Genomic DNA, 21,689 nt, shown 5'->3' on the forward strand with positions numbered 1-21,689 from the left:
TGAGATGAGTATTTTTGTATTTGTTTGGTGCTGAGTGACTGGAAGTGGTTGGGCATAGCTTTATTTTACACTGTTATTTGTGAGCTCTGTGGTCTCCGCTGTGGCCCTGTGGAGGATATAGGTCAAATCAGGGTGGGACTTCGTGTGCCAGCTTTAGCAGAGCTTTCAGAGCACCTGTAAGCAGATATAAAGCTGCTTAATTCAACGCGGTGTACTTTCGGTCTCCACACATTCAAATACAATTTATCCTTGGAGAAAAACCCTATTACAGCTTTTAGTGCAATGGTGAATCTAACCTAACATTTGCTATGTCTTTTTTTACGTGACATCTTAGACGTGATTCTTGCTATTAAGCATTTAAAGACTGAACAACAATGCTGGATGACATTTAGGACTATTCTTGAAAGAACACAACTTAACCTTCAATGTGCGTCTTTCTGTTTTGTAGAATAATGAATGTTGCTGTACTGTTGTTTGTACCAGGTACCATTCATGTCTTATGACTGCTGGAAGCATGGGTTTCCTCTCCTATTTCTTTTATAGGAATATTTTTTAGTTTCATTGACTAATAAAGAAAGGCAGGTAAATCTGTCAGTAATGTTGCAGCTGCATCATCCTACTTCTCCTTTGCATTGTGCTTGACTACAGATAGAAGTACTTTCTTTAAGACTGGTTCATGCTATGGCACTTGACTTCATACACCAGTGGAACAGATAATCTATACTCTAATTTCGTATAGACAAGGATATTGTGGATAGCATCTATTTTTAAATCCTAGCTAAAAGGCCCTGTCAAAAACAGATCACTTCTATCCCACGACTGATGCCCAAACAGTTGGCAGTCTCATCGATATTGAGATATAACTGACAAAATTGTAAGAATAGTGGTGGAAAGGCAGAGCAGAAGTTAATTACTCCAATGCTGAAAAGTTTGTGCACTGAAGAATGTACTGTCTTAGTTATGTGCACTACGACATCTTCAATTTATTTTTTTTAATTTATTTTTTTAATATTGAGATGAACAAAGACATGAACAGGCCCTAGAATTTCTATTTAAGGTGTTTGTATCCTATCTTCTCTATATGAAAGGAGCCTCTAACTTCCCGGTTACGGTGGTTACTGCTGCTCTCTCTCATCAAAGCATAACTCCCTCAGACGTACTGAAATTTCTTTGGACATCCAACCAACGTTCCTCATGCCTGGTTTTCAGGATGTTACCTGTGCATGAATCTATTTGTCCACCCCCATGAAGCAACTTTTGAGCCTTTAGTTCAAATGAAACAGTGACAGAGGCTTTGAACACAATTTCCTAATATTTTTTTTCCAGTGAATGTGATCAGGAGAAAGACCTAAATTAATGGGTTCTCTAAGAGGAAGACGTGTTGAGTGTTCTCTTCATCAGCAGTTACCTGGTCACTCAGCGCACTGCAGCACCCACAGTGCCCTTTCTTGTCTGGTGGGAATGTCATGGGGATACTGTTGTTGGTTTTGGGGGAAGCAAGGAAGTAAAGGACTTTAGTGGGAAAAAGATGTGTTCTGCTAGTTTTGAAATGTCGTGATTGTTTCTGAAATTAGTTTTCCTCTCTTACCCAAGCTTAGACAGATTTGACCATGAAGGTAGGAGTGATTGAGACCCATCACTCCCATACCATTATTCCCAGTGTGGTAGTACAAGACACCAGTGAGGACCCTGGACTGATGGACAAAGGTGAAAACAGGTATGTCGGATTTGTTTTATTCTATTCTATTTTATCATTATGCATCTATGTATTTTTTTCTTTTCTTTAATAATTTGCATGGGAAGCACAGATAACTTGCCTTCATCTAATTTTCTTCACCCTCTATTAATAAATTAATTTTATAAGATTGTGATATATTGTTTATTGTAAATATTTAAGGTATTTTAATCCTTTCCATTTATGTAGATAACTTAGCCCCTGATTAAAAGGGAGAGAAACAGTCTGTGACAATTTAGAAGAAATATTTTTTTTTGTATTTCAGCAGGTATCGTGTAACTGTGTTGTTTTGCTGTTCCCTAGGCAGCGACATCTACCTGGTGCATTTGCACACTACAACATTAACAACAATAGTAATAAAGATGAGTAAGTACTTTTGCAATTTCATAAAATTAGAGTACTGCAATGCTGGTTGCTTAAGCAGCAATGTAAAGGAACGATCTGCATCAAATCATTTCCTTATAAGTGGTTATGTCATGCAAGTAACCCCAAAGGAGATTGCACGTACATTTGTACTTACATACATCACATACGATGATCATTCCCAACACCAAAGCTATTGCTAGTATATCTATTAATTGAAATGAAAAGTAGTTCTGTGTGAATAAGCAAAACAGTTTTTCAAGCCAAACACCAAAGTATAATGTGTTATCCTTACTGAACTCAGATGATTCTAATAAATAAATGTGGAAAATATAACTGCATCCCATGAGCCTACTGTATTTTCCTTTTCCATAGAGAGAAGAAAAAGAAAAAAGAAAAGAAGAGGTAAGACAACAACTACTACTACTAATACTACTTCTAAGGCATTTAATTTTTTTCCAAATATGCTGTAACTTAGCCTGTAACAACTGAAAATGTAAATCTATTTCATAGCAAGTCAGAAAATAAAAAGGATGGAGAAACACAGAAGAACAAGGAAAAGAAGGAAAAAAACAAAAATAAAGATAAGTCCAAGAAGAAGGAAAAGAATGAAGAGTAAGTATTTTTCATTTATGTCCTGACACTTTAGTGTAATAAAATTACTTTTGATGTAAAACTAAATCCAGTCATGGACATCATGTAGACAAGATGCTTATTCTCTAGTGAATCAGTTACTGACTGCTGTTCTCCCTGGAGTAGAGTTGTTCTGATTTATCTTTATATGTAGAAAATAGAATAAGAACATGTATGCATGCATGGAATTGATCTAAAAAAATAAATCAAGAAAAATCTCCTGTGGATTCTGATTATCCAATATATTTTGGATAGTAGTCTGCAGCAAAAAATGAGCCACTAACAGAAGCTCTTCTGCACATAAGGGCACCTACAAGCAAATAAACTCTTCTGTGATCTAAAAGCTCTTGCTTTACCTTTTGTGTTATGCTTAGAAGATTCATAATTATCTGTCCAATGAAGAGAAACTTAAAATAGTGAAGTAGTAACTTGTGTTGTTTGATTTCATGTTCTTTGGTTTCTGTATGTAAACTATGCTGATAAACCATGCTAGGTCTTGCTCAGACAGACATTACACATAGAGGAAGGCATGGTTTGTGTCACTTATTAAAGCATTCATATTTGCATAAACATTTTATTTTTTGAAAGACAATCAAATCAGTTATCAGACAAGACAGTTAGTTTGGTAGGATACTAATTAATTAAAGAAGGTTGAGACCACATGTGCCCCTATAAAGTAAAGTGGGACTGCTAAGTTGAGTTTTCTTAGCAAAATCTAGATTCTACACTTTGCAACTCAATGTAATGTGTCACATCCAACAATCAGCTTGCATTCAAGTAAGGAAGCTTTTTTTTTTTTTTACAATAATAATTTCTGGAATGCTTTGTTCCTCAAAATTTGTTATGTGTATTTTAAGACTCTACTTAAATCTCTTTCTTCTTGCCTATCACTTAGGAAAAAGAAAGATATTTTCATTATTGATCCAGCAGGAAATATGTATTACAACTGGTTGTTTTGCATCACAATGCCCGTCATGTACAACTGGACGATGATTATTGCTAGGTGAGGTTCTCTTTTAATAAAACTTCTGACAAAATGTAATATACCTGATAGAAAATTTACTTCATTCACCAATGATTTCATGCAAGTATTTCAATTTCTTTTCATGGTACCTTACTTTTTCCTTTCCTATTCAGAGCCTGTTTTGATGAGCTTCAGAATGACTACTTAGTGGTATGGTTTATTGTTGATTATATTTCTGACATCATCTATATTGCTGACATGTTTGTACGGACAAGAACAGGTAAGTATACTTATTGACTAATTATTCCTATTCATATATTTTTATCAGGTGGTTTAAAAAATTCAGAAGAATAATACTTATTAGCTGGATACTCTCAATTATGTACAATTTTGAAAAAAAAAATCAAAATAAATCTCTGAGTTTATAGTCACAGAAAGACTACAGTGACCTGTAAAAACAAGAGAAAATCCTGAGTGTATTATTCGAGGATTACATAAAGATTGCAAGGTAAGCTAGGCATGTGGTAAGCTATATACAAGCTGTTCTGCCTGGAACTGCATGAACAAGACAAAATAAACACACAATGAGCCCAGGTCAGGATCAGGAGTTCAGAAAAATTAGTACCTAAATCTGGATTCTGTATCTAAGAAGCCTCAGATGTTTGCTTGATTTTCAAGACCATTGAACAAGTAAGACATCCAAGTAACTTCAGCTGCAACTTTCTTTTAAAATCTTATCCTACATCTAGAGCTAGATGCCTTCAATATGGTATTGAAAGTCCCATGCTCAAACTCTTTCCCTTCATTAATCACCCTTTCTGTAGCATATTTTATTTTATTTTATTTTATTTTATTTTATTTTATTTTATTTTATTGCTAGTTGTTCATCAGATAGTGGAACAGTGGAGGGAAAAGAGAGTTAGAAATGTATAATTTTTAAAGCTGTATAGTTTAGCTAGAGTTGAACCACATGGCACTAAGTTGAATACTTGGATGTATGAAATTGCTTGAAAAAATATGAAAACCTATGTACTATCTGGAACTTGCACCAAATATATTGTTCAAAGTAGATTTGGATTGACATTAAACACCATATGGTTGAAATTAAAACATTTTTTAATACTGACAATTTGATTTTAGGTTACCTGGAGCAAGGTCTTCTGGTGAAAGAAGAACAAAAGCTTAGAGAGAAATATAAGAGTTCCTTACAATTCAAATTAGATTTTCTGTCAATCATACCAACTGACCTCTTATACTTTAAGGTAGGACTGAATTACCCAGAACTAAGAATAAATCGACTACTCAGAGTAGCTCGGATGTTTGAATTCTTCCAGAGAACAGAAACAAGGACAAACTACCCAAATATCTTCAGGATCTCTAACCTTGTCATGTACATCGTGATTATTATTCACTGGAATGCCTGTGTGTACTACTCGATCTCAAAGGCTATTGGATTTGGGGCTGACACGTGGGTCTACCCCAACACTTCCCATCCTGAATTTGCCCGTCTGGTTAGAAAGTACGTCTATAGTCTCTACTGGTCAACACTGACCCTGACTACTATTGGTGAAACGCCCCCTCCTGTAAGGGATTCTGAGTATTTCTTCGTGGTTGTTGACTTCTTGGTTGGAGTATTGATTTTTGCTACCATTGTTGGTAACGTCGGTTCTATGATCTCCAACATGAATGCTGCCAGGGCAGAGTTTCAAGCAAAGATTGATGCTATCAAGCAGTATATGCACTTTCGGAACGTAAGTAAAGACATGGAAAAAAGGGTTATAAAGTGGTTTGACTATCTGTGGACAAACAAAAAGGCTGTGGATGAAAGGGAAGTCTTGAAGTACCTGCCAGACAAACTAAGAGCAGAGATTGCAATCAACGTTCACCTTGAAACACTAAAAAAGGTTCGGATTTTTGCAGACTGTGAAGCTGGTCTGCTGGTTGAACTAGTTTTGAAACTCCAGCCACAAGTATACAGTCCTGGGGATTATATTTGCAGAAAAGGAGATATCGGACGAGAAATGTACATTATCAAAGAAGGCAAACTTGCAGTAGTTGCTGATGATGGAGTTACACAATTTGTGGTCCTAAGTGACGGCAGCTATTTTGGAGAAATCAGCATTCTTAATATCAAAGGTAGCAAAGCTGGCAATCGAAGAACAGCCAATATTAGAAGTATTGGATACTCAGACTTGTTCTGTTTGTCAAAAGATGATCTCATGGAGGCTTTAACAGAGTATCCAGATGCAAAGGCAATGCTAGAAGAAAAGGGCAAGCAAATCCTAATGAAAGATGGTTTGCTGGACATTGAACTTGCAAATTTAGGAAGCGATCCTAAAGATCTGGAAGAGAAGGTTGCTTACATAGAAGGATCAATGGACAGATTACAAACAAAGTTTGCCAGGTTGTTGGCTGAGTACGATGCTGCACAACAGAAACTGAAGAAAAGACTTACACAAATCGAGAAAATATTGAAGCCAGTTATAGAGCAAGAATTTGCAGACTTGGAAGAACTAGATCCATCTGCAGATAAACCTGGAGCATCAAAAGCAGAATAAAAACCTAGAGGTTGCCTGTAAGACTTAGGGTCAATCTTGAATGGGGCTGAATACATTCATTTCTAATCTTGTAGGACCTGACTATTGCTTATGAAAAATGATTTGTTGAAGTAATGTCACTAATTCCCTACAAGCAACACATATGCGTCAGGTTTAGGAAAGAAAAAGAAGAAACAAGAATGGGGATGGAACATAACACCTTCCTCTTTACACAATACCATTGTACAGCAAATGCATTCTATCTGTGCATGAATTGGGAAGGTTTTGCTGACCATTTGAAAATAATTTCTTCATGTCCATTTGTGCGAGGAAGGAAGGAAAAGTTTGGTAACAATTGTATTAATTATTTGAAGTAAATATAGGCATGAATCATGATAATACATTTGTCTATAAACATTTAAATATCTATTGATTAACATAAAATTAATTAAATACAGGAGAATATATAAAAAATAGGTATATCTACAAGGCAGATGCAAGTACTGAAGGTTGGAAAATATTACGACTTCACTGGGTCCACGTCAGCTGATTTCTTGAGATGTTAGTGGGCAGTTTTATAATGGTGCTTTTTTTGGGATATCACAGGTAAAGACTGGAGCACGGAGGGAAGGAAATTTGATCATTTTTATGTATCAATATGAGACAAAAGGATGGCAGGATATCTGGTGGTTCTTTTCCACAATAATAACGAATATATAGTATTGAAGGCTGTTCTGCTCCATGTAATCACATGGCTGCTGAGCATGGACTACCATTTCTTTAATATCTGTGCTTAAAAATTTTTGACTAATAAAACAGTTGTGGATGCTGGCAGAGTGCAAGGGAAGAGATGACAGAAAGAGGTCAAACCCTCCCTACAGCGTCTTTTGTAGCTACTGTTAGGGGAAGAATACAGGGACTAAATAGGGTGTTTGTATTTCATTTACAATGATTTTCTTTCTTCTGTTCTTAATCACTACTAGAGATAGTAAAATCTATTGTTTCACAAGTCAGGTAAGTTTTCAACTGGTTTAAAAGGCATTTTCTTTTTTTTTTTCTTTTTCTTTCTTTTCCTAATTTATGTCTCTTTTCATTTGCAAAATTGGTTATATTAGTTGTCATCTCAGACTTGGCTAGGTATTTTCAGTAGATTTTGATCATAGCCATTTAATGCTGAATAAGTTTGATGACAGGGAGTGAAGAAAGGGAGTGCACAGAGAGAATACATAATTCTGTATTTAGAGCATTTAGATATCTTGGCCAATTGGATGGCAATTGGATTCCCAGTCTTAAAAAATACGTATGTAAAAATTACAGGTACTTGATAATACCTCTATATTTCCATTTTTGGCTCTAGCAAGATGGAGATACTATGAACTGGATCTTTTGTAAAAGTGTGGAAAATGTGTCTTTTGCAAAGTGCATTCATTTCTGATTTTTTTTTTATAATGTTGATGAGTTTCTCAACGAGAGAGTTATATAACAGATTTCACAGATTAAATGTTATGAAGTAATTAATGCATAGAATATAAGGAACAACAAGGATAAATGTACATATGGGATGGCTGTTCATTCACTTTGAATGGCACATGGCACAATGTGCTGGTGAAGCGAATGGGTATGCATTTAATTAAAACTATCAGTACGTAAAAGAGCAAGAATTATGCTGGCATTTACTGCATTTTGTACATTGGACTTTGCAATCAGCATTCTTACAATTCAGGTCTTTAATATAACTCGCAATCTGTATGGCAGCAGCATCCTGTAGGGCTGTGTCATATTTTCCTAGGCACTTAAGAAGCACTTTTCACCTTTTAGGATTTTGTATTAGAGAAATGTTACTGAGTTAATTCTGTTATAATATACTGAGTTTTAATGAATAAATACAGAGATCTGTTCACATTTTTTCTTCTATTTATCCTTCAGTCTGTGACATGAGTTGTAGTCACTAACTGCCACTTTCTTGAGAATAAAAATTCTTTTATTTAAAACAAATTTGAAATAAAACAGAAAAACAGGATTGACCTGACCTGCAGCACTTTACTTTGTATTTTCAGGCTCTTTATTATCTGAAATCCTGTATTGTTAAACATGTAAGAATATGTATTTGCTGAAACAATAAATAAATAAAGGTAGAGTTTCCTCCTGGCAGAGTAAGACAAAATAAGTGCTATAGGGAACTGTCAATCAAATTAAAATTTTATTTCAATTTGCACATATTTGCCAGAACGTTTTTGGATGCATAGTTTATTCAGTAGGTATTTCTGTGCAGTAAAACCTTCTGGGTATTAACTTAAGTTTCAACATATGCTTAAAAGCTGATTTGTGAAGCTCATGTATTTTGAAAAAGAGCGTATGAAATGTGCATCACAGCCTCACACTACAGAGAAGGCTGCCAGAAGAAGAGCCGAAGCCATTGTTTCTGTGGCCAGAGTGACAGGCAAGAAGAAATTCAACCACTAAAGAGCTAAGAAAGTGGGGCACTAGGGAGCAGCTTTCTGGTTATCAACAGTGTCGGACAGGCTCCCTGTGGACCTTCACAAGGAGCAGGCTTGGCTAGGGCAGGCCACCCTTCCACACCTCAGCTCCTCAGGAGGGTTTGCCCTAACGTCCTGGTTTTCACACCCCTTCCCCCTGGAAGCGCCACGAGGCGCCAGCCTGGCGCCCGCCCCCTCAGCTGCCCGAGCGGGGCCGCGCCGCGGTGCACGCTGGGTGCTGTAGTCCTCCGCCCCGTCCGGACTCCTCCCGCCTCGCTGCTGCGCGGGGAGCGCTGGGAGTTGTAGGCGGGAGCAGCCCGGCCTCCCAGCCTCAGCCTCCACCGCCGCTTCCGGCCGGCGAGGCAGGAGGCAGCGGCGGGACGGGAGGCGGCCGTGAGGGAACCCCGCGCTGCCCCGGCCGGCGGGGGGAGAGCGATGGAGGCGGCCTGGCGGCAGGGCGGCCGCGGCCGGGGCCGCGCCAGGCCCGGGGACGGGCTCTCCGGCCGCAGCGGGGCGGCTGCGAGGCCCCCGGCCCCCAAGGGCCGCGGCGGTGCCTGCGCTCCGGCTGCGGCGAGCGGCGGCGAGGGGGCCGGCGGTGAGTGGGTGCCCCCTGTAACTTCTGATGTTGGCAGATGAAGAAACGGGATGAGCCCGCTACTGCAGTAAAGACTTGTTGGGAGGGAGGACAACAGAAGTCTTAATTTAAAAAAAATACCAGATGCCGGGAGAGGTAGCTGTAGCAAATGGTAACAGTTACTACTGTGAAGAACTGCCTGATTTTATTTGTTTATTTTTGCCTTATGCCATAACAGTTGTGTTTGCGATTGTTTTTTATGTTGTTGTGCTACTAATGTTTTTTAAGTATGCTTTTAGTAAAGCAGCTTTATAAATGGACTTAGTACTTTTGGTTGGATGTCAGAAGTAATTGACCGATGATAACAGCTGTTGTGGGCTTTATGGATCATGCCCAGTGAAGAAGAAAATGCAGTTGACATGTTCTTGTGTGGTACTGGAAGTGTATCAAAATAGTGCCCTTAAAAACATAAAATAAGGAAACTCTTTAAAGAAAAGAATGGTTGAAAGCATGTAGAACCAAACATGGTGTTGTGATTAACCGCCGTATTATTAATTATCATTAATCTATTCTTTTAAATAGAACTATCTTCGCAGAGGAAGTTTGATGAAATTAAGAAAGCTAATCAGGCTGCAGCAAAAAAGCTGGTTGAAGACCAGTTTAGTTCCTCATCGGAAGATGACGATGAAGATGCTGAAGTAAAACAAGGAAAGATTTTGGCAAAAACATTTACCATATACACTAATCAAACCGGTAAACTTTTTTCATATAATGACTTTTATTTGGGTACTAAAGCATAACCAAGGTTATTTTATTGGTAACATACTAGAGTTTTTCCATAATATGAGAGAAAGTACTTTGTTCTGATTTACTTCTTGTATTGAAAATATTTGTTTTGAGCAGTAAACGCTGGTTGTGCTTCTTGCCTTGGTCAGCAGAATCAATGGTATAGTTGTGAAACTGTCTTAAGCGCTTCTAATAATGCGGTTTTGTAGTAACATGTGACTGGCCTCAGTTCAGAGAAAAATGATTTTACAGTCTCAGCATGTAAAGAATAGCAGATCAAAGATTACTGATTGCTTTAAAAATCTTTTTCTGTTAAAGATGGAGATGCAAGTGAACTCGAACGTACAAGACAGTACGTGAACGAAGCATTTCAGTCAGGAGCTATGACGTGTCTGATCTGCATTGCTTCAGTTAAAAGGAACCAAGCTGTAAGTATTTCACTGCAGTCTTTAAGAGGTTACAAAACAAACTATTAACATTTTTAGGTAACTGCTGAACCTTGAAAGGGGAAAATGTTTAGTACTTTCCCTATCTAGACGTCTAGGGACCTAGAGCATGTGACAGGGAGAGAGGCAGAGGGAGAGCTCGGGTTGTTTAGTCTGGCAGGGAGGAGGCTAAGGAATGATATGATTGCATCCTCTGTCTACTTGGGAGTTGTGAAGATGGCTAAAGCCAGTCTTTTATGTGGTGACAGAAGGTATAATAAGGGGGCAATGACACAATCTGAGGCTTGAGAGGTACAGATTGTAGACGAGGTATGACACACAGACAGGTTGCCTGTGGTGATTATGGAGTCCCCATCTGTAAAGGGCCTCCAGGTCCCTAAGTCAGACAATTGCTAAGTTGGCAGTAATCACACTTTGGGCAGGAGATTGCACTGGTGTGTTTAAATCAGCATTTCTATGATTATATGAATACTTTGGGTTCCATAAGCTTTGATGAAAACTTCCCATAGCAGCAGGAAGAAAAGAATGTGGATATGAGTCTGTAGCAGTAAAATGTCTGTATTAATCTGAAGTAACAATAGGTAGAATTTGTCTTTGGGAACCTGTTTTTTTTTTTTTTTTTAATGGGAAAATAGCAAGCTTGTATTTTTCTAGATGGTATAGATTTTTCAGCAATTGAAACAGGAAAAAAAAGCTAATGTAAAAAAAAAATGGCACTTACATCTGCTCTTTAGGTCTGGAGCTGTTGTGGATGCTTTTGTATATTTCACCTGGTATGTATCCAGAAGTGGGCAAAGGACAGCCTTTTCCTGGTGTCATCTCCTTTGACAGATGATGATTTTGGGAAGAGAGATTATCCGTGGCCATGGTGAGCTCTTCATGGTATACTTACAAAAATACTTTTGTTGTGAAATGGGTGAACTGGAGTTACTTTAGAAAGGATTGGCACACGTAAATGACAGGCGCACACACACACACACACACACACAGTTTAGAAGGTTTGCTTTTGCATAGCTTTTCTTAATTCTTTTCAAGTTTTTGCTAACATAATTTGGTAATATTTCACAGTGATGTTAAAAATATATTGCTGCATCAAATTTGCTTTAACCTGTGAAAAAGTAAATCTGTTGTGTGTCAGCCTCTCATTATTTTTAAATGGTTTTACATATTTATGTCATTTTAAAAATTGGCATTGGTGGCATGTGAAATTAAAAAAAAAGTTAAAGTAGTATGATTTATAGATTTGATTTTTTCAAAATTTCTGTGTAACTCAAACATTAAAGCCAGTCTTGTAGTTTTACATGACATTGTCGCTGCGTGAATAATGAATCTTGCTTTTTCAGTAAGTTTGTCTCTGAAAGACCAGTCAAGGTTTCTCCGTGCAGGTTTTTTGCACCATATTTGCCCACCTGCTTTTCTGTGGGTAGTTGTAGTACTGTCTTCGAGGTACAAGTCTCTGTCAAATTTGGTTGAAACTGCCTGGTGGATTCAAAAGCTCTGTTAACATGGGATCTCAGACAAGCTGGTTTGCTTTGGAAACAATTTTAGTTTCCACTTTTTAGTTACAGTTTTAGTTATGCGTTGTTTTAATAACATTGACGAATCTTGTCTTATGTAGTTTAGAAGTCTCTACTGGTGAAAGCCTGTTTTCTCTCTCTCCTTTTAATTGGTTCTTTTTAAAGAGACTGCCGTTGTTGCATACCTTTCTTTGGTATTACTTAACATAGAAATTATTATATATGCCTGTTATACCAAATGTCTTTGCATATATTCTCAGAGAAAAAGATACTGCAGTAATAGGACAATTCCTTAGACATTCATTAGAATTGTAGTAACATGATTTTTTTTTTTTTTAGTGTTGTAAAATCTGACATATAGCAAGACCTTTATTGGTTATTATAGATCAGTTGTAAAAATCTTAATTAGTAGCCTGGTAACAATCTTGGGAAACTGAAATAATAAAAACTAATGCTACTAATGCTTTTCTTTTTCCCTTCCTTTTTCCTTTCTTGTAGTCCAAAATGTAGGTTTGAATACAAACGATCTGAAACTCCCAGTAGGTATTACTGTTACTGTGGAAAAGTAGAGAATCCACCATTGGACCCATGGCTGGTACCTCATTCCTGTGGTCAAATATGTGAGAGGGAATTCAAACCTCCTTGTGGGCATAAATGTTTGCTGCTTTGTCATCCAGGTAAATCCATTGTGTCTCTTGACTGTGTCCTGTATTTATGTAGCTGTTGCACAACTTTACTTAAAATGGGATAGCTATGTTTAAAATTCTCAGAATAAAAAAGATTTTAGTTAAGGCTGAGTTTGCTGAAGAGCTGTTAATGATTCTTTTTTCTGTGCTTAGGACCCTGTCCACCTTGCCCAAAGATGGTCACAACAACCTGTCACTGTAAGAAGGCTAAGCCAGTGCCCCGAAGATGCAGTGCAAAGGAATGGTCGTGTCATCTGCCATGCGGACGATTGTTGCTGTGTGGACAGCACACTTGTGAGAATCCCTGTCATGCAGGTAGACCTGCCTTCTTAAACTTCAGAGGAGTAGTTGCGTTAATTCTTAAGACACACTGTTCCTTTCCAAGCTGAATATAAAAAAAAAAAAAATAAATCTAATTCCTACTCTCAGTGTCACTTCACAATTTCATATAGGAAATTGTCAGCCCTGTCCGCGTGTCAGTAAACAACGGTGCATCTGTGGAAGACAGACAGCAGAAAGGCTTTGTGCAAGTCCTCAGTGGCAGTGTGATCAGGTATGTTGTATGATCATGCCTTTTTTTTTAGTATGTGTTGCATCTATGTAGGCAGTGGTGTCTGACAATGAATCTGCTTGGTAGTCTAGTTCATTTCTGACAGTAGTTAAAATAACACTGTCAGGAATTTGCTAGCTCTCAGCTAGCAGTGAATTTGACCTCTATATTCTTTTTTTTGTTGTTTTTTGTACTCGAGGTTGAAATTTCATAAACATAAAATCACAGCTTAATAAACAAGTTTCATGCTTGTTTACTTCTAGCAGTGGTGACAGAGTGAAAGTTGTGTGATTTGTTTTCTGAAATATATTTGCAGCTCATTCTTAGGGACCGAGGCTATAGTTTGACATACTGGGAAAAATAAAAATAATAGACAAAATTTAACAGGTAACATGGAGGTTGTACCAGGAGGTGCTGGTAACTGTGATCCTAATGAGAAAGGCACTAGACTCTGTAAAGTATCAGTTAAAATGCTGTTTATTTGAGCTAACGCTATAGAGAACGAGAGAATAGTGTAAATGATACTGTGAACCTTTAGATGGTGGGAACCCTAAGCTGCGGGCATTGAGTGGGCCTCCAGTCCATGTGCAGCTTGCTGTGCAGACCCTGTCTGTAGCAAGTGTTACTGTGTTTTGGTCTTTCAAGCTGTTACAGGATTTTGTTACAAGAAAACAACTCGATTAATCATTTCTGATGCCAGAGAGGATGTTCACGTGAGAAATTCTTGCTGTGTTTCCAGATAAAGGCAAGGACATGCACCTGGCATAATCACAGGCACCGAGTGGGAGCTGTCTGCAGGCTCCTCTGTTACTGCAAGCTGGATAAGTTTATCCTGTAGCCAAGGGATATGTGCAGCACAACACAGGCCTGAAGGCCATGCTGTACGTGCAGTATAGCACAGCAAAGGGCCCCTGCTCAGGCTAACTGTTTTGTGAATTGCTAACCCTTTGATGTACTGCGGTCTTCAAGTCAGGATCACTGCAGGGGTCATCAGTTTTGTTTGGCAAACAAAAATATTGTTACAATTAACTTCATTGCTCAGAAAAAGTTTAATTCCATCCAGACATCTCCCATCTCATTTTTTTTTTGTCTTGTGTTGCTTTGTCTTACCATGCCATTTTGTTACATTACATTCACTTGGTTTCTCTGAGCTTTCCAGGTGTGTGGGAAAGCTTTGCCTTGCGGTAATCACACTTGTGAACAAGTTTGTCATGCTGGTCCCTGTGGAGACTGTCCTCGTTCTGGGAAAAGGTCCTGTCCATGTGGAAAATCAAGTAAGTTTATTTATTTATTTATTTATTTTATGAATAAAGTAAAGAAATGTCATCCAGCATTTGTCTGTCAGTAGTTTTTGGTTACTACTGCAGCGCAGGGTCCATAAAAAGTTCTTACAAACAGTGAACTGTGAAAGGTAAAATGAACCTTTTTTGCTTAATTTGCTTTCAAAGCTTTATTTAGTAGCAGGGGGTTAATCGTCTGTGTGAATAATTCTAGGGAAGATTATTCCAAAAAATGAGAGATAATTAGCGTTTGGTATATCACAGTATATATTGTTTCCTAAATTTTTTTTCGGTATGTCTGCTTGTACTTCTCTCTCTTTTAATCTAGAGTTTACATTGCCATGTACAGAAGATGTGCCCACTTGTGGTGATAGTTGTGACAAAGTCCTAGAATGTGGCATCCATAAATGTTCGCAGCGCTGTCATCGAGGTCCCTGTGAAATATGCAGACAGGTCAGTCCAGCTGTAGAAGGTTCACGTTATGTTAGGATTTTTAAACACTGCATGTTTGGAACACTGCAGGTTTTCTGAGGAAAACAAAATCCTATCTGTCACAAAATCTATGGCTCTTCTGGGATGAAGGCTTAATTTTTTTTAAATTAAATATGCCCTAAAAACCACTTAATTTTCCTTAGCTCTTTTAGCTTTCTTGTTGTTCTGTCTTACTATATTTCTTCATTAGTGGAACAGAATATGCTGTTACATAATGTTATTTTCTTGTTAGTAAGAAAATAATGTTTTGCTCAGTTCTATATATCTGTGTAGCTTTTGTGGTCTGGCGTATAATGCTGTTGCTCTGTTTGTTATTGTTCTCTCTTCTGGACCACCCTTGGCTGTAAAGTTTATGGTGAAAACAGTGAGCACATAGCTGGGATGTAGGTCAGGTAAACCCACTCACCTGTTTCTTAAATTGTCTGTGTACGTGATGGATGGATTTACTGTGCAGGAGAAGTACTTTTTGTATGAATTAATTTTGCACTTGCACTTGATGTCTTGCACTACACACTCAAGTGATTCTCTTGATGCGTTTTTCCTATTGGTGAGTCAAAGGCTAAAGTCTTGCCACGAGGTGCTGTCTAAAACACAGTGTTTCCAGTACTGACACAAGGTCCCCCAGTAGTTACAGAATGGATAGGTAACCTGCTGTTAGAGCAGGTAATACTCTATCTGTTATGATAGGCCATTGTGAAGTTATTCTGCCATGAGCTTAGCTTTTCAGCTAGTAGTAGAACACTTTATTTTCTACTTCTATTGCTTTATTTTTTATTTTTATTTTTTTTTGCTTTCCTTGGGGGGGCGGGGGTGTACGTGGTGTGTATTAAAAATACCTTGGTTTTTTTTCCCCTACCTTGCTGCCCAGGAAGTTGAAAAACAGTGTCGCTGTGGAAAGCACACTAAACGCATGCCATGCCATAAGCCGTATCTGTGTGAGACAAAGTGTACTAAAATTCGTGATTGCCAAAAGCACCAGTGTAGGAGAAAGGTAAGTGTCCAGACATGATCTTTCTCAAATGGTTCGCTTAGATAATTAAATATATATCAAATAAAATAAAAAAAAAAAATTTGTAGTTCCACCTCATGTTATTATAGAAAGAAGTTCTCTTCCTTGTCATTCAAATTGGTTTGCAGTGTACCGGAGTTCTCTGAACAGCATATCACCAAAAAAAAACAACAGTTCCCTTGAAAGCTGGGAGTGGATTTTGACAACTTCCCAGCTTCAGAAGACAGTTTTGCTTTCAGCTACTTGCGTATTTACTAATGCCTTACGCATTCTGGGGTGGTTAAATCCATTCATATCTTTCCTTTGCAGGAAGAACTGGGGTTCTCCAATAGCTTTGTAAGGGACATATTCTGGTTTTTGTCAATGCAGCAGTCCATGCCTGTCTCTAATATGCATCACTGCAAACAGCAGTGGTCTGACAATTGGGAATGAAGAGTTTTTGTTCTCATTTGAGGCTGATGACTCAGACCTCGCTTTTCAGCTTGTTGATTCATGAAGGCCAAGCATGTTAATCCTACATTTCTATGTTTTTTTCTAACTTAAAAAAATGAATATTTTTGCATGTTATATAGGAAATGAAAAAATCTGAAATATGGATGTTGCCTTTTTTGTGTAAATGGATTTAGATATCTATTCCAAAGCAACTATTACTAACATGTATTTTCCCATTTAGAAATACTTTGAGTATCTTTTCAAGGGTATTGATATTGAAGGCTTTGGGAGAGGTGTTTTTTTATCTCTTGACTGTCTTGTTATGTCCCTGCCTCTAGCATTCCTGCCTTCTGCCTGCCCTCCCTGTCCTCCCACCTCAGCAAGGAAAATTAAAAGGAAGGGGTGCTAGCACGTGTTGCAGGCTGCTGAAGTTTCAAATGTCTGCTTTCTAGGCAGGACACATTTTTACTTTCAGTATGAGCTTGGTGTATGATAGCCAACTGAAAGGTTAATTAAATCATTTTCACAATGCACGTTTCAACATTCTTGCAAGTTTGTAACATTGAAGTTCACTGGGATGTTTCCTCATTTCACTTCATGAAAGAACAAAGATCTTTTATGCTGTCTCACAGTTGTTCTCTTTGGTTACAGGAGGTGAGAATCATGTTGAATTGTACTCTGTGATCCAGGTTTAGTAGGTTTTTGATGTGTACTTAGTTACATGTGTATTTTGTTCCAACAGTGCTGTTCTGGAAACTGTCCACCTTGTGATCAAGTCTGCGGGCGGACCTTAGGCTGCAGAAACCACAAATGTCCTTCAGGCTGCCACAGAGGTAAGAACAGGTGAAGGATCCCCATAGCACTAAGCAATAACAATAAGCAAAATAGTGTGGATTTTTGCCAAATATAGTGCTTGTATAACTGCGTAGTGCTCAACAAATTTTCTCCCTTTGTTGCATGTGGGCTTTTTGTGGGGGTAGTGTGTTTGAAAGTTATTTGGTGCTGGTTAGAGCCTGAGGGCTTACATAATGATAGCCAGAGTGTTTGCCCGCTAATTTTACTTAGCAGTGATTTTCTGAAAACACTCTGTGGCCTTTCCAAGTGCTTAATTCAAAATGCATTGTATGACATTTCCCTAAATAATTCTGGTCACTGAATACGCATAACAAAATCCAACTACATACAGAAATGACTGTGCTGGTTGAGTCTGGATGGCTTTAAAAAATCCTAGAATGTAATGTGTGGTATTAGTGGGCTAAAAAAGAAGTTGGTGGAGCTTGAATATATATTGGTATCTTACAGATGCGAAAATAAGAACTTGTTACTGATGATATGGAAGATAACAAAAAAGGTTTACCTCTCCATCCAGTGACCTTGGTTAAAAAGAACCTGAAATTGACCAAAATTACCTGGTAGCTTTTATCCTGTCTGATTGTTTTGACATTCATTTTGTAGGGGATTAGATTGCAGTGACTGAGAAGGGGCTGTTTTCTCAGCAATTTTCCTTCTGGAACCTGTTGCCCTGCTGAAATAGCAGCTGAGTGGAGTCTATGTAATTTACCCGAGCGTTCTGAACTATAAATTGCAGCACCTCAGGAAATAATTCATAGCTTGTTCAGCCAATCTTGCTTTTGAGGCAGTGAGTCTTAAGAGAGTAGGGACAAGTAAATATGGCAGTTGTCCCAGTTAACGTTCTATTAAATCTGTCACTACAAACTAGTGGTATGTTTTACATGTCCCTTCTCTTCCTTTCCTTTTTTCTCCCTGCCATTCCCCTCTAAATCCTGGAAACACTTTCATTGGTATTGTCAGAAGAAAACTAGGTGACACTGTTTTTCTGCATTAGTTTGAACTGGAGAATCATAGAACCATAGAATAGTTTGGGTTGGAAGGGACCTTAAAGCCCACCCAGTCCCAACACCCTGCCATGGGCAGGAACACCTCCCACCAGCCCAGGTTGCCCAAAGCCCCATCCAGCCTGGCCCTGAACACCTCCAGGGATGGGGCATCCACAGCTTCTCTGGGCAACCTGTGCCAGTGCCTCAGCACCGTCTGGGTGAAGAAATTGTAACTAAATCATAGAATAATATCCTGGTTGGAAAACTTCAATGAGCTAATGCTGCTTAATATGCTATACTTAAATTCAGTAGTTGGCTTACATTTGTTCCTAGATGTATCCTACAACTTGGCTAGAAGTGACATTAATGATTGTTAATAACAAACTTAGTTATTAGAAGAAATTATGAAGAAGTAATAAATATTTTAAAATATTTTAACACTAATAAATAGTGTTAAATCTTGCTGGAAGTTGCATCCAGTGAATCAAATAACTATAGTATCAGATGTAGAGAAGAAGACTAACTTCTGTGTGCTCCAAACAATTGTAACCTATTACAATTTGTGATACCTTATTGTCGGAATGTTAAAAAATATGTCTAATGAAGATGATGATCTTGTTTTTAAAAATATAGTCACGTTTTTCGTCCTACACCCCAATACTTCTCTTTGTTCTAAAACTTATGGTTACTTATTTTATTGTCAGCATCTAAGGCCAGGTCAGGCTAGTTTTGCAGTGAGCTGACAGATCTTAGTGACTGCTGATTTTAAAGGAAATAGCATGCCTCCAGAAGTAACTTGCCAGATTAGATTCTTTAAAAAGTAGCTGTTCTCACAATTGTTAGAGATTGCTGCTGATTAAAAGTAACCTCATCTATTCTGTTTGTGATTTGCTTTTATGTGTCTTTTAAGTGTTTAATCATGCTTGCTGAAATTTAGAATGTGTGGTCAGGGAATTGAAATGCTTTGTTTCCTACTGTAGTACATTATAACACTCGATTTGAGAACAGCGTGCTCTGACCCTAACTTCAGGTTATACGTGATCTCTGCCCTTCCATCTTGTTGAACATGTAAGCAGTTGTCATCTTTAATAGAATAATGTGCACACTGTGAGTGTATTGTAAGTAAATTGTAGACATGTTTAACACTCAAGGTGGCACAGCTTTAGACTCCCAATTTCTTTTATAAAAGTACCTGTTTATATGTGCTGATAATATATTAAAATCAATCTACTTTCAGTGTAAATATTGTATACTTCCATCCTTTTCTCTTCAGCAGCTTTTTGTCACTGACTGCTTTTTGAGGTGTTGCTTTTCAGATCCTGTTAACAAGTCAGAATTGCTTAAAAAGTTGTGCTGTCAATGATAATTTCAAAGAATTGCTTTCATTAAAATTTGAGAATGCAACATGATTAGTAAGCCAAAATCCCACATCTTCTCTTTTAAGATGCATATCCGTACTGTAATTACTCAGTAATAAAACTTAACAGTTGGCACTTGAAGAAATAGTGTGGGAGAGCTATACATTAAAAAAAAGAAAAAAGTTTTAGTTTTTTATAAATATATTGGTTTAACAGTAACTTTATAAAGGAGGAGGATCTTTTCATAAAAGCATTAATTATATATAAAGGATGAACATTTCTTAATATTGTCCAAAACAGTATCTTATCAGTTTTTCAATGTCTCTTTTTATCTTTTATATAGTGATGAAAGATGATATGTCTTCATACATATGTAAGAGAGAAACATAAATGGCAATGTTTAAGTGTTGTGTTGTCCAAATGGCTGGGCTATAATGATGCTGGCTTCTTTTTAAAATGGGTGGGTGGAATTATTTTACACTTGATACCAGGTAACAGCTGTAGTATAATCAACATTATTATTACTGTTCTTTTAGAATGTTGAAATTCTCTTTCCCAAGAGGGATTTGAAACTAAGCAGAAGTAAATTAACAACCATTCGTTATTTAGATCAAACAGAATAGGGTGTTTATACCACGTGCATATTCAGAGTTAAGTTTGTTACCGTTGTTTGTACTCAGTAGCTTATTCAGATGATCATGTTGTTAATGTATTTATTTTAGGTAGTTGTAATCCATGTCCAGAGACTGTAGATGTGAAATGCAATTGTGGAAAAACTGTCATTAAAGTGCCCTGTGGCAGAGAGCGCACCATCAAGCCTCCCAAATGCAAACAGCTGTGCAGGTTAGTATAGACAGTGAGTGTGTTCTAGTTCTTTAGTGGAGTTTATGGTGTCTTTAAAGAAAGTAGTAAAATATAACTGTGTAAACAGCAGAAATGATGCTGTTTCTCACTTCTCTGGATGCTTGACTATGCAGTGCAGATTAGTAATAAGCCTTCATACTGTAATTCTTTACTGTGGTTTCATGAGCAGCTTGCTACTGTCATGGGGAAGTTCTGCCCCACTGAGCACTTCTAACTCTATAGTCCTGCTCCCTTCTTCACGTCCTTTTTGGTACCTCCACGAGACTGCTTACCTAGAAATCTTGACTAGAAGAACGAAAATGTAGAGTATTTTCTGCTGAGGTGGAGCAAGATTGCTTAGCCCATAGTAGAGTTGGAATTGGAATACCTGTTTGTAATATGCAAACCCAGCTTTTACTTTAATTTCTCTTAGATCTCATGTAATTTCACTGCAATATTAATCACTGAAGAAGGTGGTAATTAAACTTCTTTTTAAAAACAAGATTTTCTCAATTTGTGTATTTCAAGCATAATTGTCTAGTGACTATAACTTCATTATTTCTTGCTGTCATATTGATTCCTTCTTGGATTTTACTTTAGTCGCCCACCTACATGTCACCACCCTACCCAGGAGAAACACTACTGTCACTTCGGTCGGTGTCCTCCGTGTCGTCAGCCCTGCCAGAAAACATTAGCGTGTGGTCATTTGTGCCCAGTTTCCTGCCATGATGAGGCACTTGTGAAGCAAACTGGCTTAGTAAGTAACTACTGAAAGACAGTGTATTATTTTTGTTCTGAAGAATAACAAACAGTTATTTGACCTTTAATCTTATGTTGAAGGTTTTTGTAGATCAGAGTAAATAATTGAGCACAGAGGTATGCATACTGCTTAACTGAGAAATTAAGTGGTTCTAGTTCCTTTGTTACCATCTAATTTTGTAATATATACTTGTGCAATTTTTATCAGATACAGTTGTTCAAGAAATAAGCTATCTTTGCTGGCTAGAGTTTTATTACAAATGTTTAATTTCAAATGTAAGCGGTTACTTTTAACATGGAAGCAAAAACTGAAGTTTGGTATTTACTAAATCATCAAAGTGTGCAAAAATTAGAAGTGAGAAATTGCTTGACATCTTTAAATATGCATATGTGCATTTCATGATGATAAT

The 21,689-nt window shown here is 37.6% G+C and overlaps 2 protein-coding genes across 3 annotated transcripts in view; both read left to right on the forward strand.

Moving 5' to 3' along the window:
* The first annotated feature begins 1,513 nt into the window (after positions 1-1,513).
* On the forward strand, positions 1,514-8,197 carry CNGA1 (cyclic nucleotide gated channel subunit alpha 1). The gene is made up of 7 exons (XM_083835945.1): positions 1,514-1,730; positions 2,043-2,101; positions 2,474-2,503; positions 2,612-2,713; positions 3,627-3,734; positions 3,869-3,975; positions 4,836-8,197. The coding sequence occupies exons 1-7, from the start codon at positions 1,611-1,613 to the stop codon at positions 6,251-6,253; spliced, it is 1,944 nt and encodes a 647-aa protein (XP_083692071.1). The 5' UTR covers positions 1,514-1,610; the 3' UTR covers positions 6,254-8,197.
* Positions 8,198-9,051: 854 nt separating this feature from the next.
* The window catches only part of NFXL1 (nuclear transcription factor, X-box binding like 1), a 42,585-nt gene continuing 29,947 nt past the window's right edge, over positions 9,052-21,689 (forward strand). Inside the window, exons 1-13 of one of the 2 annotated variants that reach the window (XM_083835943.1) lie at positions 9,052-9,304; positions 9,866-10,036; positions 10,388-10,497; positions 11,250-11,383; positions 12,531-12,709; positions 12,872-13,033; positions 13,171-13,271; positions 14,428-14,542; positions 14,877-15,001; positions 15,909-16,031; positions 17,224-17,314; positions 20,400-20,520; positions 21,121-21,277. In XM_083835943.1, the coding sequence (XP_083692069.1) occupies positions 9,145-9,304; positions 9,866-10,036; positions 10,388-10,497; positions 11,250-11,383; positions 12,531-12,709; positions 12,872-13,033; positions 13,171-13,271; positions 14,428-14,542; positions 14,877-15,001; positions 15,909-16,031; positions 17,224-17,314; positions 20,400-20,520; positions 21,121-21,277 (1,749 nt within the window). In that variant the 5' untranslated portion in view covers positions 9,052-9,144. Of the gene's footprint in view, positions 9,305-9,333; positions 9,456-9,865; positions 10,037-10,387; positions 10,498-11,249; positions 11,384-12,530; positions 12,710-12,871; positions 13,034-13,170; positions 13,272-14,427; positions 14,543-14,876; positions 15,002-15,908; positions 16,032-17,223; positions 17,315-20,399; positions 20,521-21,120; positions 21,278-21,689 lie in introns of those variants that run through there. The other variant, XM_083835944.1, reaches the window with a different exon arrangement.

Source organism: Anser anser (assembly GCF_964211835.1).
Source record: "Anser anser genome assembly, chromosome: 4".
In the NCBI taxonomy this organism is placed as follows: Eukaryota; Metazoa; Chordata; class Aves; order Anseriformes; family Anatidae; genus Anser; species Anser anser.